The following is a 15,316-nucleotide window of genomic DNA, read 5'->3' as shown; positions in this document are numbered from 1 at the left end:
TTCCTACCTCTCCCTCCGCACCTTTAGTGTTCACTCTGGTGGATCCTCTTCTACCTCTATCCCTCTGCCTGTCGGCGTACCTCAGGGTTTATTTATTTATTGCATTTGTATCCCACATTTTCCCACCTTTTTGCGGGTTCAGTGTGGCTTACAATAAGTTCTGTTCTTGGTCCCCTCCTCTTTTCTATCTACACTTCTTCCCTTGGTTCATTAATCTCATCCCATCACTTTTCCTACCATCTCTATGCTGATGACTCCCAAATCTACCTTTCTACCCCTGATATCTCACCTTGCATCCAAACCAGAGTTTCAGCGTGCTTGTCTGACATTGCTGTCTGGATGTCTCAATGCCACCTGAAATTAAATATGACCAAAACCGAGCTTCTCATTTCCCCCCCAAACCCACCTCCCCGCTCCCCCCGTTTTCTATTTCTGTTGATGGCTCTCTCATTCTCCCTGTCTCCTCAGCTCGAAACCTTGGGGTTATCTTAGACTCTTCTCTCTCCTTCTCTGCTCATATCCAGCAGATCGCCAAGACCTGTCATTTCTTTCTTTACAACATCCATAAAATCCGCCCCTTTCTTTCTGCGCGCTCTACCAAAACCCTCATCCACACCCTTTGTCACCTCTCGTTTGGACTACTGCAATCTGCTTCTTGCTGGCCTCCCACTTAGTCACCCTCTCCAGTCAGTTCAAAACTCTGCTGCCCGTCTCGTCTTCCGCCAGGGTCGCTTTACTCATACTACCCCTCTCCTCAAGTCGCTTCACTGGCTCCCTATCCGTTTTCGTATCCTGTTCAAACTTCTTCTACTAACCAATAAATGTACTCACTCTGCTGCTCCCCAATATCTCTCCACACTCGTCCTTCCCTACACCCCTTCCCGTGCACTCCGTTCCCTGGATAAATCCTTCTTATCTGTTCCCTTCTCCGCTACTGCCAACTCCAGACTTTGCTCCTTCTGTCTTGCTGCGCCCTATGCCTGGAATAGACTTCCTGAGCCCCTACGTCTTGCCCCATCCTTGACCATCTTTAAATCTAGATTGAAAGCCCACCTCTTTAACATTGCTTTTGACTCGTAACCACTTGTATCCACTCGCCTCCACCTACACTCCTCTCCTCTTTCCTCTACACATTAATTGATTTGTTTGCTTTATTTTTTGTCTACTAGATTGTAAGCTCTTTGAGCAGGGACTGTCTTCTATGTTTGTGCAGCGCTGCGTACGCTTTGTAGCGCTATAGAAATGCTAAATAGTAGTAGTAGTAGGGAAAGACAGCAAGTGGCCTAGAAAGGAAGATAAGAAACTTTATTTTTGCCAAGATAAGGTTAAAGTGGCAGTGGAACATCCAAGTGGCAGTGGAAGGCTGAGATTTGGGACTGGATTCCCAATTAAATTTCCAATGTGTTGAGGTAAATCTAGGAATTTTCTGCATAAAAATGGTGCTGAAAGCCATGGGAGGAGATTATAGTACAAAGACAATACTATTCATAAAAAGAAAAGAGCCCAGGGAAGTTAAGAATGGAACCAAGATGGATCAGAGTTGACAAATCCAACAGAGAACAAAGTATGAAGAGTGATTAACTCATCCAGAAACCTGGTGATCCACATTGTCAAACACGATCGCTATCTGTGTAGTTACATATTTACATATAATCATATCTATTGGTAATCCATATATTTTTGTAGTGTGCACAGTATCTTATTTTTGTATTGCTTTGCCTTATAAGAACCTAAGGGCCACATTTAGGTTGTGGTCATATTCCCTAGCCAACCGAGTCCAGAGTAATTGCTGCCTAAGTGATTTTCTGTTACCTACAGTGTCTACTTAATTCAGTAGTTGTCCTCTTTGGAGGCCGGTTTGGCGTACTTGGAAGATTTACTGTATGATTTCCTGAGAGCTTCTGCTAAAGCGATCTCCTTGATGGTTACTGCAAGATGATGGCTTTGGCTCAGACGTTTGGCTACAGATGCGGTCTCCAAGTACAGGTTTGCGAAGCTTCCTTTTAGGGGAGGATTTGGAGAAAATTGTGAAGGATCTGGGGAATTCCAAAAGTCATCGTTTGCCAGAAGACAAGCCAAAGGCTTTGTTCCATTCCTCCTAGTCTTGGTCCAGATTCCGAGAAGCAAGACATTACAGACCAGGGAAATTAGGCTCGTATCAGAGGCCTCGCTTCCAGAAGAAGCAGCAATACTTTTGAGATGACAGGTGTCCCATGGCTTCCACCACATGGGTGACTACACTCTCCCGCTCCTCCCGGTAATGGGTTCTTGGTCCATTCCTCCAAACTCAACATTGGAGGACGGCTGTCTCTCTTTTTGGAGGAATGGACCAAGATTACTTCAGACCAATGGGTCTTTGAGGTAGTCAGGGGACGGTTACAGGCTGGAATTTGCTCGTCCTCTAGCAGACTTTTATCTGGAATCCCAATGCAAGGCCTCTGTCAGGGTTCTGGTGGTTTGGTCCATTCTCAGCAACCTTGTACACTTGGGAGCAGTTCAGGCAGTGCACTTGTTGGAAACAGGTCAGAGATGCTATTCCATCTATATTTCATTGTCCACAAAAGGGCAGCTTCTTTTGTATCATACTAGACCTCAAACACGTCAACAGAGCTCTCAAGGAGACATCATTGCATCCGTTCAGCCCAGAGTTGTCTCACGCTTCTCAGTTCCTCACTCTAACATCCTTCTTCGGCCTCCAGCTGTGCTCCACCGCCCCTACCATCTGATCACCTTCACCCTCCTGATCACCGCTCTCTGACCATCACCTTCACCCCCCCTCAGCCCCGCCCTAGGAATCTCCAGGCTATTGACCCTCCCACCTTATCCTCTAGTATTTCTGATCTCCTCCCCTCTATCATGTCCTCCGAGTCTGTCGACGAGGCTGTCTTCGCTTATAATGCCACTCTCTCCTCTGCTCTGGACACCCTCGCACCATTCATCTCCCGTCCCACAAGGCGTACTAATCCTCAGCCCTGGTTGACCCCTTGCATTCGCTACCTTCGCTCCTGCGCCCGATCTGCTGAACGCCTCTGGAGGAAATCCCGCACCTATTCAGATTTCCTTCATTACAAATTCATGCTATCCTCCTTCCAGTCCTCCCTATTCCTTGCCAAACAGGACTACTACACCCAATTAACCAATTCTCTCAGCTCCAACCCTCATCGTCTCTTCGCCACCCTTAACTCCCTCCTCAAAGTGCCCTCCTCTCCTCCCCCCCCCCTCTCTCTCCTCAATCTCTGGCTGACTACTTCCACGACAAAGTGCAAAAGATCAACCTTGAATTCACTACCAAGCCACCTCCTCTTCTCTCTTCAGCCCCCTTCCTCAACCAACCAACTAACTCTTTCTCCTCCTTTCCTGTTATCACCGAGGAGGAAACCGCCCGCCTCCTTGCCTCCTCAAAATGCACAACCTGTTCCTCTGATCCCATCCCCACCAACTTACTGAACACCATCTCTCATACTGTCACCCCCTCCTTCTGTCATATCCTCAACCTCTCTGTCCCTGACACCTTCAAGCACACCGTAGTCACACCTCTCCTCAAAAAACCATCACTTGACCCTGCCTGTCCCTCCAACTACCGCCCCATCTCCCTCCTACCCTTCCTCTCCAAAATACTTGAGCGCGCCGTTCACAGCCGCTGCCTTGATTTCCTCTCCTCTCAGGCCATCCTCGATCCACTTCAATCTGGTTTTCGCCCTCTACACTTGACAGAAACAGCACTCTCTAAAGTCTGTAATGACCTGTTCCTTGCCAAATCCAGAGGCCATTACTCCATCCTTATCCTCGATCTATCCGCCGCTTTCGACACTGTCAATCATGACTTACTTCTTGCCACACTGACCTCATTTGGATTCCAGGGCTCTGTCCTCTCCTGGTTCTCATCCTATCTCTCCCACTGCACCTTCAAAGTACACTCTCATGGATCTTCCTCCACCCCCATCCCGCTCTCTGTTGGAGTTCCCCAGGGATCTGTCTTTGGACCCCTTCTTTTCTCAATCTACACCTCTTCCCTGGGCTCACTGATCTCATCCCATGGGTTCCAGTATCATCTTTATGCTTATGACACCCAGCTGTATCTCTCCACACCAGATATCACCGTGGAGACCCAGGCCAAGGTATCTGCCTGCTTATCCGACATTGCTGCTTGAATGTCCAACCGCCACCTGAAACTGAACATGGCCAAGACCAAGCTTATCGTCTTTCCACCAAAACCCACTTCTCCTCTTCCTCCGCTCTCGATCTCAGTTGATAACACCCTCATCCTCCCCGTCTCATCTGCCCACAACCTCGGAGTCATCTTTGACTCCTCCCTCTCCTTCTCTGCACATATCCAACAAACAGCCAAGACCTGTCGTTTCTTACTCTTTAACATCAGCAAGATTCGCCCTTTCCTCTCTGAGCACACCACCCGAACTCTCATCCACGCTCTCATCACCTCTCGCCTTGACTACTGCAACCTACTCCTCACTGGCCTTCCTCTTAACCATCTATCCCCCCTTCAATCCGTTCAGAACTCCGCTGCACACCTTATGTTCTGCTTGAACCGATATACTCATATCACCCCTCTCCTCAGGTCACTTCACTGGCTTCCGATCAGATACCGCATACAGTTCAAGCTTCTCCTTCTTACCTACAAATGCACTCAGTCTGCAGCACCTCATTACCTCTCTACCCTCATCTCCCCTTATGTTCCCACCCGAAACCTCCGTTCACAGGACAAATCCCTCCTCTCAACACCCTTCTCCACCACTGCCAATTCCAGGCTCCGCCCATTCTGCCTCGCATCACCTTACGCATGGAATAAACTTCCTGAACCCCTACGCCAAGCCCCCTCCCTACCCATCTTCAAATCATTGCTCAAAGCCCACCTCTTCAATATTGCTTTCGGCACCTAACCTTTATACCTTTCATGTAATCGAGAATGCCCCAAATTGACTACCCCTTCTTGACTGACTCTACATTTGTCCATTAGATTGTAAGCTCTTTGAGCAGCGATTGTCCTTCTGTGTTAAAATTGTACAGCGCTGCGTAACCCTGGTAGCGCTTTAGAAATGTTAAGTAGTAGTAGTAGAGTTTTTAACCTTTCTAGATCTCGAAGAGGCATATCTGCATATTCCTATTTGGCTGCTTCATCAGCATTACCTATGGTTCTTGGTAATTGTGGAGTGCTATCAGTTTTGGGCCACGCCGTTTGGACTTATTACAGTGCCATGAACGTTCTCCAAGGTAATGGTTGTAATGGTGGCAGCCTTTCTTCAGTGAGAAGGTGTCTGGGTACATCCCTACCTGGAAGTCTGGATGATTCAGGTGTCTTCCTGGCAGGAAAGGTACAGGCAGGGCTGGTCTTAGGCCGAGGCGGCCGCATAGGGCCTCGCGCTTAAGGGGGCCCCGCGCGGCCGCCTCGACTCCGCCTCCTCCATCCTGCTCTGGCCTCCGGGTGCTGCCTTCAATAGTTCTGCGGCGCTCCAAGTCCCGCCACTGGCCGCCGCCGCCACCAGACCCAGCTAGATGAGGCTGCTCTCTCTTTGCCTCCTGGTCCCTGACTTCTGCGCTCCCAGCGCCATGAGTCCCACGACGCATTGTCACCCCGTGCCCTCCTGACCACTGAAGCGGCGCGTGGCTTGCCCACCCCCGTGATGCGCGGCCCATCCACCCCTGCGACGCGCAGCCCGCCGCCACACAACTTACTTCCTCAACGGCGGGCTGTGTTGTAATGGAGGGCGCTTTAGGAACACCACTCTCCTTCCATTGTATGCATGATGCATCACAGATTCACAGGCATCTGTTTCCAACTTTCAGTAGTTGGGCACACCCTCAGCCTGGTTCTGCTGGTCTGGTGGACTAAAGGGAAAATAGCAGCAGCAACAGCTGGTAAGTCCTAATTTCTCTGTGATTTTGACCATGTATAGAAGGAAGAGAGAGAGAGATAGGGGAAACAGAGGGAAGGAAACAAGAGAGACCTGCTGGAGCCAGGGGCGTAGCCACGGGTGGGCCTGGGCCCACCCACTTTGGGCTCAGGCCCACCCAGCAACGATGCATAGAGACGACAAAAGAATTGATCCCCCGCCGGCACGCAGGCCTTCTTTCCCCTCCCTCCCTCCCCTTCGGGCAGCGCCGCAGTCTATCGCTACAGCTGAGCAAAGCTGCACCGCACCGCACTCGGTTCGTCTCCGTCCTGCCGCTACTTCTGCCCTCTGGCTCCGTGACCTTTGTTTGCTCTTCTGCAGCGGTTCCGGATCTGTGCGCTCCCAGGCCTATCTGTATGCTGCCTGCGACTGCATCCGTTCCTCTGCGCTGTTCCTGATATCTATTGCTCTGTAGATGGACTGTACTACCAATACACTAAATTACAATATAAAAAGTACTGCTTAGGGTTGAAAGAAAAAATTAGTGTTCCAGTTACAAGATTCCAATATATTTCATAATCCCTTCTATTGAATATTAAAAAAATCAATCGTGGCTATAACATTGTAAAGTGAAATGTAAATGAGGCTTTAATAAAACCATCCAAAATGTGAAAAGGTGGTCTTTAGTGTTTTTCCAAATAAAGAATATCATCAATAAATCTTTTCAAAAACATCACATGTTGAAAACCAGCTGAAGGATAAATATAGTCCTTTTCAAATTGTGCTACATAAAGAGTAGCAACAGATAAGGCTGGCCTAGCCTCCATTGCAAAGCCATGATGTTTGAAAAAAAATTGAGCTCATAAATAAAATCATTTTTCTTCAATTCAGCTAAATCACATTAAAATTTGGATGAAATACGATGATTGAGAGAATTCTTAGTGATGGTTTGTCTAATACCTGAAGAAGGAGTAATGTGAGCTATCTGAGTATATAAAGGTGCCACAACCATGGTGACCAACCAAGTGCAGTCATCCATATCATGAAACTCTTCCATTAAACACTACTTATGCAAAATATCAACAATAAATGATTTGCCTCATGTTTGAGAAACTTATGAACAAAAATAGATAACAGCTCCAAAACAGATCTGGTAGAAACAATTGGTCAACCACAAGGAATATGTAAATCTTTATGGGTCTTTGGTAATGCACAAATTCTATGACTCATAGGATGCTTTTTAGTAAGAAAACCTGCTTCCTTGTATCGGCAATTGTAGTAACAATTCTGTAGGATCTTAACCACACTTCCCCCTTTGTTGGCTCTTTTAATAACCAAATCAGAGTTGATGTGAAGTTGTCGAAGTGCCAACCTCTCATCCACTTGGAGAGTATCATGAAAATGGGGCTGCTATTCATTACGTTCACTTTCCTTCGAGCACTTTAACACCAAATCTCTTTAACATCCCTGAAGGGAATCCATCTCAATTTCCTGCCACAAATTAGAGGAGTCACCTTTTGAAGGATTCTTAGAGAAAAACTGTTTCAATTGTAGTTTACAAATAAATTGTAAAAAAAACAAATGAACTTTAAACGGATCATAACAGACTGTTGGAACAAAACCTTAATCCAAGGTTCAGACGTGAAAAGTTGAGACAGAGCACATGTTCGAAACAGAAATCCATGTCAGGAGGTTTAGAGAGAGTCATCTTAGAGATAGTGGAACTGAAGATAACTTATGGTTTTCCATATTATTTTTCACAAATATTTTTGTGATTCTGTTCAAGCAACTACAAAAATAAATATATAAATTGGACTGTATTTTGGGCCTATAATTATATATTGGGTTGAGATTCAATCTTTATCTTCATTTGATGATCAATCTCTTATATATATCACGGTCCTGCATCTAACCTTTAGCATACTAACGTGCATATTTTCATATTGATTCTTTCAGAAATTGGCAGCTATCCCCCTTACAGCATTTTGTGGTCCAGGAACTAGAGTACAGTTTGAAAAATATGTCCGCTTTTGTTTCATCAAAGTAAGTTGATTCAGTGCAGATCAGTTCATACTATTGTAACTTATCACATATGACTGTTGCATCTGTGTAGTTGATCTTAGAAACTGAGAAGTGAAGACCCAAGACACTACTAAATCAGTCGCAAACCTTGGCTAAAGGTGGATATTTCTTGGGAGCTAGGGTTTTGGCATTATTTTGAAAAACAAGCCAGGAAAAGTCCAAGTAAAATAAGCCCCCATAAAATTTCTAACATTAAGAGATCACAGATTTGAGGGCATTTTTGAAATGAGTTTCTGCATGGACAAGCAGATGGGTGGCTCCTGGCAGATACAGCGGTTCTCTTCAAGTTCAATCGATCAAGTGTCAATAAGTCGAGGATGGTTCTTGGTGACCATATAGATAGAGCGCACTGAGGAAAGTCAGTCTTCTGTTTGTCTCTGAAAGCTACTCAATGACATATTCATAGTCAGTGTGAACGAATCAATTTGTCTTGTTGCTGGTCTAATGCATCTATTACCTTTAGACTTGCTATATCCAAAATAAGGTATTTTAAATCTGGTTATTTGGGCCTCATTTGATCTGGTCTCAAGTTTCACTGCCAACACCACTGGTTTCTTTGCTCACACTATATTGGGAAAATTAGGAGACTTTCGATGAGCGAGAAACTTGTCCACCCTTAGGAGCAGATATTGGGTGCTGCTCCATCTGGGTGAGTTAACACTCTGAGAATCTCTCCTTCACTTAGAAAAATTTTTTTTTTCTTTTAAAAGAATATTTTCTACAAAAGATTTATATAAGATTTCTAGGGTATTAACCTTATATTCTTCAAAGTCAGTCTTCCCATAGATCTCTTTGAATAATTACTTTGGTTTGTAGTTTGCTGTAGTATTTTCAATTATTTATATATATACAACAAGCCAGCAGCTAAGCATAAATTGATATTGTATACATGTTGTTTTTTCTATATATATTTTATGTATTTTTATGATAGACTCCTGATGCAGGCCCTGTTAGCTGAAACACAGCTATGTCGAGTCTCGTTTGCTTTACAATAAAAATTTGGACCATCTGAAGCATCGTCTGCCTATTTTTGAGTCATCTTTGCTGTTGTGCCATATATTTTTAAACAATATCCATGCCTGATTTAAAGTCCTGACCTTTGTGGCCGACCCTTTCAGCTTTTTAACCGTTTTCCTAATTTTGTCATAGTCACCCTTTCGAAAATTGAATACTGCTACAGTAGATTTCTTTAGTGAATTCACTCCAGATAGCAACTGAGATTTGATCTATGATCACTGCTTCCAAGCAGATCCAACACCGGATCTAACCCCCCCCCCCCCCCCCCCCCACAAAAAAAAAAAACAAAAAAACCATACAATAAAGATTTCATATATTGGCAAACAGAAAAGAGCAAAGAAGGAGAAAGGGGAAAAAACTTGAAAAGTTTGGAGACGTTCCTGCAGGAAAAGTTCATACATCGTTATTAGACATGGAACTGCTTATCTCTGGGTGTAAGCAACATCAAATGTATCTACTTTTTGGGATTCTGCTATATACTGGTGACTTGGATTGGCCACTGTTGGCTACAAGACACTGAATATGATGGGCCTTTAGTCTGACCCAGTCTGGCATCTTTAGTATTCTTAAGCAAGTTGTCATATATTGACTGCCTATCTTCTCATATTCTGTTATAACTTCTTGTTTGTCAGGTATGTTTGTCTTGAATTTATTGTAAGCTGTATGGAACAGGGATTTTCTCTCTTATCAGTCTATACAACACTGCATACACCTGGTAGGGCTTAAGAAATTGGTAGTAGTAGTAAGAAATATCACTGCTTCCTTGTCATCAAGCAGATGAAGCCATTACGTATGGGTTGTGTCCATCAACCAGCAGGGGGAGATAGAGAGCACTCAACTTTTCACAGTGCCTCATGGCCAGCCAGCTCCACTGCCTCTTCAGTATTCTCTATCTCCCCAAGCAGGGTGGCTGCAGCTTCTTCGAGCTCCGTCAAAAATCTGTCTGGGGGTGGTTCCTGGCTTGCCAGTTGTTAGCCGGGGTGTTAGAGGCTATAGCAGCTTCACTTTGAAGGCACATAGGTTAGCCCTTTCCCTGCCTTACCCATGCCCCCGTGGATGTGGACATATTAGCTTGCTTTTCCCTGTCCTTTCCCACTCAGTGGATGCAGGCACATTGGTTCGCCTTTCCCTGCCTTTCCCACTCATCTGAGCCTCCGGAGTACTTACTACCTCTGCTTTCCTCACAGCGTTAAAAAAAAAAATGGAACAGAGGTTTTCCTTTGATTCTTCTATGGGACCGGAGCTGTGATACTCGGTCCGGTGAGGTAAGAGTGTTTTCTAACTCCTCCGGGGTGGGCCCGCGATCGGGGCGTTTTTGGTGAGAAACCGCCATTTTGAATTTTCCCGCCGTTTTTGTGATGGCTGCAGAGAATGTAAAGCGCTGTTCCCGGTGTGGCAAGCGCAAGTCATCAGCGGGGCTCTGTAAATCATGCTGTACAGGTGTAAGAGCCGGCCCGAGCATGGCAAGCGATGATTCTTCCCGCTCAGCGGATGCCATTTTGAATTCTCCACATGGCGCGGCCTCCGTAGAGAGACGGAGAGCCCTGAGCCCGGGGGGAGGGGGGACCTCGAATTGAGGCTAGCCCCGGACGGGATCTGGGTGCCCAGGGCGAGTTTTTCTCCCCTGATTTTGTGTTATTATTGCATAAAGCATACATGCTGATAAGAGCTCTCCCTCAAGGGTCGTCTGAGGCCCCTTCTATTGTTCCCCCCCCCACCCCCCGGTGGATTCTGGCCTGGGACTTCCCGCTGAGGCTATTTTCCCTGATAATTGGCATAAAGAAAAGCGTAGAAGGGCTAATTCCCCTTCAGATTGTGGTGCACCTCCTCCCCCCCCCCCCCCCCCCCCCCCGGTGGTCGGGCTGTGAGGATTCTGAGAGTTCTGGCAGGACTTCGTGGTCTGAGGAGCCAGAGTCGGGTGCAGAATTACCACAGGATCTGGATGATCCCTCCGCGGTGAGGATTTTCCACCGTGATGAGCTGCCAGCACTTATTTCAGATGCCCTACAGGTCCTTTCTATTGAAGAGCCTGACAGTGGCATGGCCTCCTCTGTGAATCCTAGGATGGCTAGTACCAAAAAGGCTGCTCGAGCCTTTCCTTTGCATGACTCCATCCAAGAGCTTATTTCCACTCAGTGGGCTGACCCCGAGGGACCTTTGAAAGTTTCCAGGGCTATGGGGCAATTATACCCTCTACGTGAGGAGCATTTGGCTCGCTTTGCAAGGCCTAAAGTAGATGCCCTAGTCACTGCGGTGACAAAGAGAACTACCCTCCCTGTGGAAGGAGGAGTTGCCCTGAAGGATATACAAGACCGTAGGCTGGAAGCAGCACTTAAACAGTCCTTTGAAATTGCAGGTCTTACTGTTCGGGTGTCTGCATGCAGTTGTTATGCTGCTAGAGCCTGCCTGGCGTGGTTGCAACAGGGCAGTGGAACAGCCCGGAGATGGAGCGGAGCCCTTCTCGGATGTGGCTCTGCAGCTGGAGTCGGCCTTGTCCTTTTTGGCTGATGCCCTTTATGATATTGTCAGAGCTTCGGCTAAACAAATGGCAGTAGCAGTGGCGGCTCGCCGTCTTATTTGGCTACGACTTTGGGCAGCGGACATGGCCTCTAAGCAAAGGTTGGTGAAGTTGCCCTTTCAAGGCCTTCTCCTATTTGGTGAGGAGTTGGAAAAAAAATTGTTAAAGGCCTGGGAGATCCTAAACCCCAGCGCTTGCCCGAAGATAGGCTGAGGCCTTCCTCCAAGGGCCAGGCGGTCCACTCCTCTTATAGACCTCGCTTCCATGAAGCTAGAAGGTACCGCCCGGGGCGTTCTGCTGGGTTCACTTCTCGTGCCCGTTTTTCAGCAGGAACTCCTTTCGCTCGGACAAGCATTCCGCAGCCACCGGCTGTAGGCCTGGAGTTCAGGGGCGACCCTCTCAATGATGGTGCGCCGGCCCCCTCCTCGCTTCCTGTCATTGGAGGACGTCTTTCCCTCTTTGCCGAGGAGTGGGCCAATATTTCCTCAGATCAGTGGGTTCTGGACCTGATCAGAGATGGCTACAGCATAGAATTCAACGCCCCAGTAAGAGACGTGTTTGTGGAGTCCCGATGCGGTTCTGCCGCCAAACGGGCGGCGGTAGAGAAGACTTTGCAAGGTCTGATTCAGTTAGGGGCCGTGTCCCCGGTACCTCCGCTGAACACGGCTACGGCCGATACCATTTACTTTGTGGTGCCGTGAAAAGGTGGGTCTTTTCGCCCTATTCTGGACTTAAAAGAATTAAACAAGTCCCTGAGAGTGCGGCAGGGGAGATCCGGGAAATTATAGACCGGTGAGTCTGACGTCGGTGCCGGGGAAAATGGTAGAGGCTATTATTAAAAACAAAATTACAGAGCACATCCGAGGACATGGATTACTGAGACCGAGTCAGCACGGCTTTTGTGTGGGGAAATCTTGCCTGACCAATTTACTTCAATTCTTTGAAGGAGTAAACAAAGATGTGGACAAAGGGGAGCCGGTTGATATTGTGTATCTGGATTTTCAAAAAGTGTTTGACAAGGTACCTCATGAAAGGCTACAGAGGAAATTGGAGGGTCATGGGATAGGAGGAAATGTCCTATTGTGGATTAAAAACTGGTTGAAGGATAGGAAACAGAGAGTGGGGTTAAATGGGCAGTATTCACAATGGAGAAGGGTAGTTAGTGGGGTTCCTCAGGGGTCTGTGCTAGGACTGCTGCTTTTTAATATATTTATAAATGATTTAGAGATGGGAGTAACTAGCGAGGTAATTAAATTTGCTGATGACACAAAGTTATTCAAAGTCATTAACTCGTGACAGGATTGTGAAAAATTACAAGAGGACCTTATGAGACTGGGAGACTGGGTGGCTAAATGGCAGATGACGTTTAATGTGAGCAAGTGCAAGGTGATGCATGTGGGAAAAAAGAACCCGAATTATAGCTACGTCATGCAAGGTTCCACGTTAGGAGTTACAGACCAAGAAAGGGATCTGGGTGTCGTCGTCGATAACACGCTGAAACCTTCTGCTCAGTGTGTTGCTGCGGCTAGGAAAGCAAATAGAATGTTGGGTATTATTAGGAAAGGTATGGAAAACAGGTGTGAAGATGTTATAATGCCGTTGTATCGCTCCATGGTGCGACCGCACCTTGAGTATTGTGTTCAATTCTGGTCGCCGCATCTCAAGAAAGATATAGTAGAATTGGAAAAGGTGCAGCGAAGGGCGACTAAAATGATAGCGGGGATGGGACGACTTCCCTATGAAGAAAGACTAAGGAGGCTAGGGCTATTCAGCTTGGAAAAGAGACGGCTGAGGGGAGACATGATAGAGGTATATAAAATAATGAGTGGAGTGGAACAGGTGGATGTGAAGCGTCTGTTCACGCTTTCCAAAAATACTAGGACTAGGGGGCATGCGATGAAACTACAGTGTAGTAAATTTAAAACAAATCGGAGAAAAAAACTTTTCTTCACCCAACGTGTAATTAAACTCTGGAATTCATTGCTGGAAAATGTGGTGAAGTCGGTTAGCTTAGCAGAGTTTTAAAAAGGGTTGGACGGTTTCCTAAAGGACAAGTCCATAAACCGCTACTAAACGGACTTGGAAAAATCCAAAATCCCAGGAATAACATGTATAGAATGTTTGTACGTTTGGGAAACTTGCCAGGTGCCCTTGGCCTGGATTGGCCGCTGTCGTGGACAAGATGCTGGGCTCGATGGACCCTTGGTCTTTTCCCAGTATGGCATTACTTATGTACTTATGTATGCTGTGAATCTGTTTCAGGTTCTGTTCTTGTTTCCTGAAGTTCCTTCCTTGGGAGAAAGTTGGAAAACAGTCTTCAGGATTCATGTTCACTTATAGGAGGATGAGTCCATTCCCTCCAGTGTATGTTTTGGGAGGATGGGTTTATTCCCTCCAGGAGGTTGCGTGTATCCCCTCCAGTTATACAATAAGGAGGACGAGTTTATTCCCTCCAGGAGGATGTGTTCATTCCCTCCTTTTGAGTTCATGCCCTTGTTAAGGGGCCATCGTTCGCTGTGAGGAAAGTTCATGTTATTCCCATTGCGGTTTGCCATACTGCTTTGGAAGCTTCAAATACTGGAGAGGCAGTGGAGCTGGCTGGCCATGAGGCACTGTGAAAAGTTGAGTGCTCTCTATCTCCCCCTGCTGGTTGATGGGCACAACCCATACGTAATGGCTTCATCTGCTATGACTAAAGGAAAGAAAATTACCAAGGTAAGAACCTAATTTTTCCATTTTTTTCTTTACATTTGTACCCCACGCTTTCCCACTGATGGCAGGCTCAATGCGGCTTACATGAGGCAATGGAGGGTTAAGTGACTTGCCCAGAGTCACAAGGAGCTGCCTGTGCCTGAAGTGGGAATCGAACTCAGTTCCTCAGTTCCCCAGGACCAAAGTCCACCACCCTAACCACTAGGCCACTCCTCCACTCAATTAGTAGGCTGTGAAAACTGTAATGTAATTCTGATTATAGCTATTCTGCATGCTATTTTAGATTCTTTCATGTGTGATTTGTCAATTTGTATTTCTTATTTTGTTTTGTATTTCCTGTCTTTTCATTATTTTTTATTCTTTATTAAGGGATGCATTTTGATTAAAATTTGTAATCGTGATTAATCACGTGATTAAAGGTATGTTTATTTCTCACTGCAGCTCCTTGTGATTCTGGGCAATGGCGGGTAAAGTGACTTGCCAAGAGTCAGAAGGCACTGCAGTGTGAAAATAAATAACATATTGTTAATCGCGGTATAAATTTTAATTGAAATGCAGCCCTAGTAAGAAGGTGTGCTCTGCAGAGTTTCACAGTGCTTGATCTGCAGAATAGAAATATTAAATAAATTTAATGTAACGTTAAAGTCACAGAATTCAAGCATATGACTTAGTTTGTATGCGGTCTTAATAGATAGAAAAATATTGCATACTGCTGTAGTTTGATAAATAATTGTTACATTGTTTTCACTTACAGAAAGACAGCACACTGGATGCAGCTGAAAAGATCTTGAAATCCTGGAGTAAGCAGAAGCCTTAGCTTTGTTACTCTATCTTTTAGATATGAATCATTGGTCTATGAATAGTTTTTCTGTTTTATAATTGAAGCGGATAATAAAATAATCCTGACACTTTTGGTATAATCCAATTGTAGGAAAATTAAAAACTACATACAATGGAAACAATTTGTCTCTTTATTGGAATCAGCATAGACTACTCTTATGTACTATCATAGAGATGAAAGTTAAACTCTCAGTCAAGAATCAGGATGCCTCTTCCATTCCTATTTTTTTGCATTCTTTGGAAAACATTTATTTAAAAGAAATGGGGGCAGAACAAAATCCTTCCTATACGTTCCTCC

General features: G+C 45.7%; 1 protein-coding gene across 15 annotated transcripts in view; it reads left to right on the top strand.

Annotated features, from left to right (window-relative positions):
• Positions 1-15,086, top strand: part of KYAT3 (kynurenine aminotransferase 3) — a 133,550-nt gene extending 118,464 nt beyond the window's left edge. For 14 of the 15 annotated variants that reach the window (XM_030206116.1, XM_030206123.1, XM_030206127.1 and 11 more), the window contains 2 exons: positions 7,806-7,892; positions 14,933-15,086. In XM_030206116.1, the coding sequence (XP_030061976.1) occupies positions 7,806-7,892; positions 14,933-14,995 (150 nt within the window). In that variant the 3' untranslated portion in view covers positions 14,996-15,086. Of the gene's footprint in view, positions 1-7,805; positions 7,897-14,932 lie in introns of all 15 variants that reach the window. The other variant, XM_030206117.1, reaches the window with a different exon arrangement.
• Positions 15,087-15,316: the final 230 nt, after the last annotated feature.

This window comes from Microcaecilia unicolor, chromosome 6 (genome assembly GCF_901765095.1).
Source record: "Microcaecilia unicolor chromosome 6, aMicUni1.1, whole genome shotgun sequence".
NCBI lineage: Eukaryota > Metazoa > Chordata > Amphibia > Gymnophiona > Siphonopidae > Microcaecilia > Microcaecilia unicolor.
This window is presented reverse-complemented; position numbering and strand designations above follow the sequence as displayed.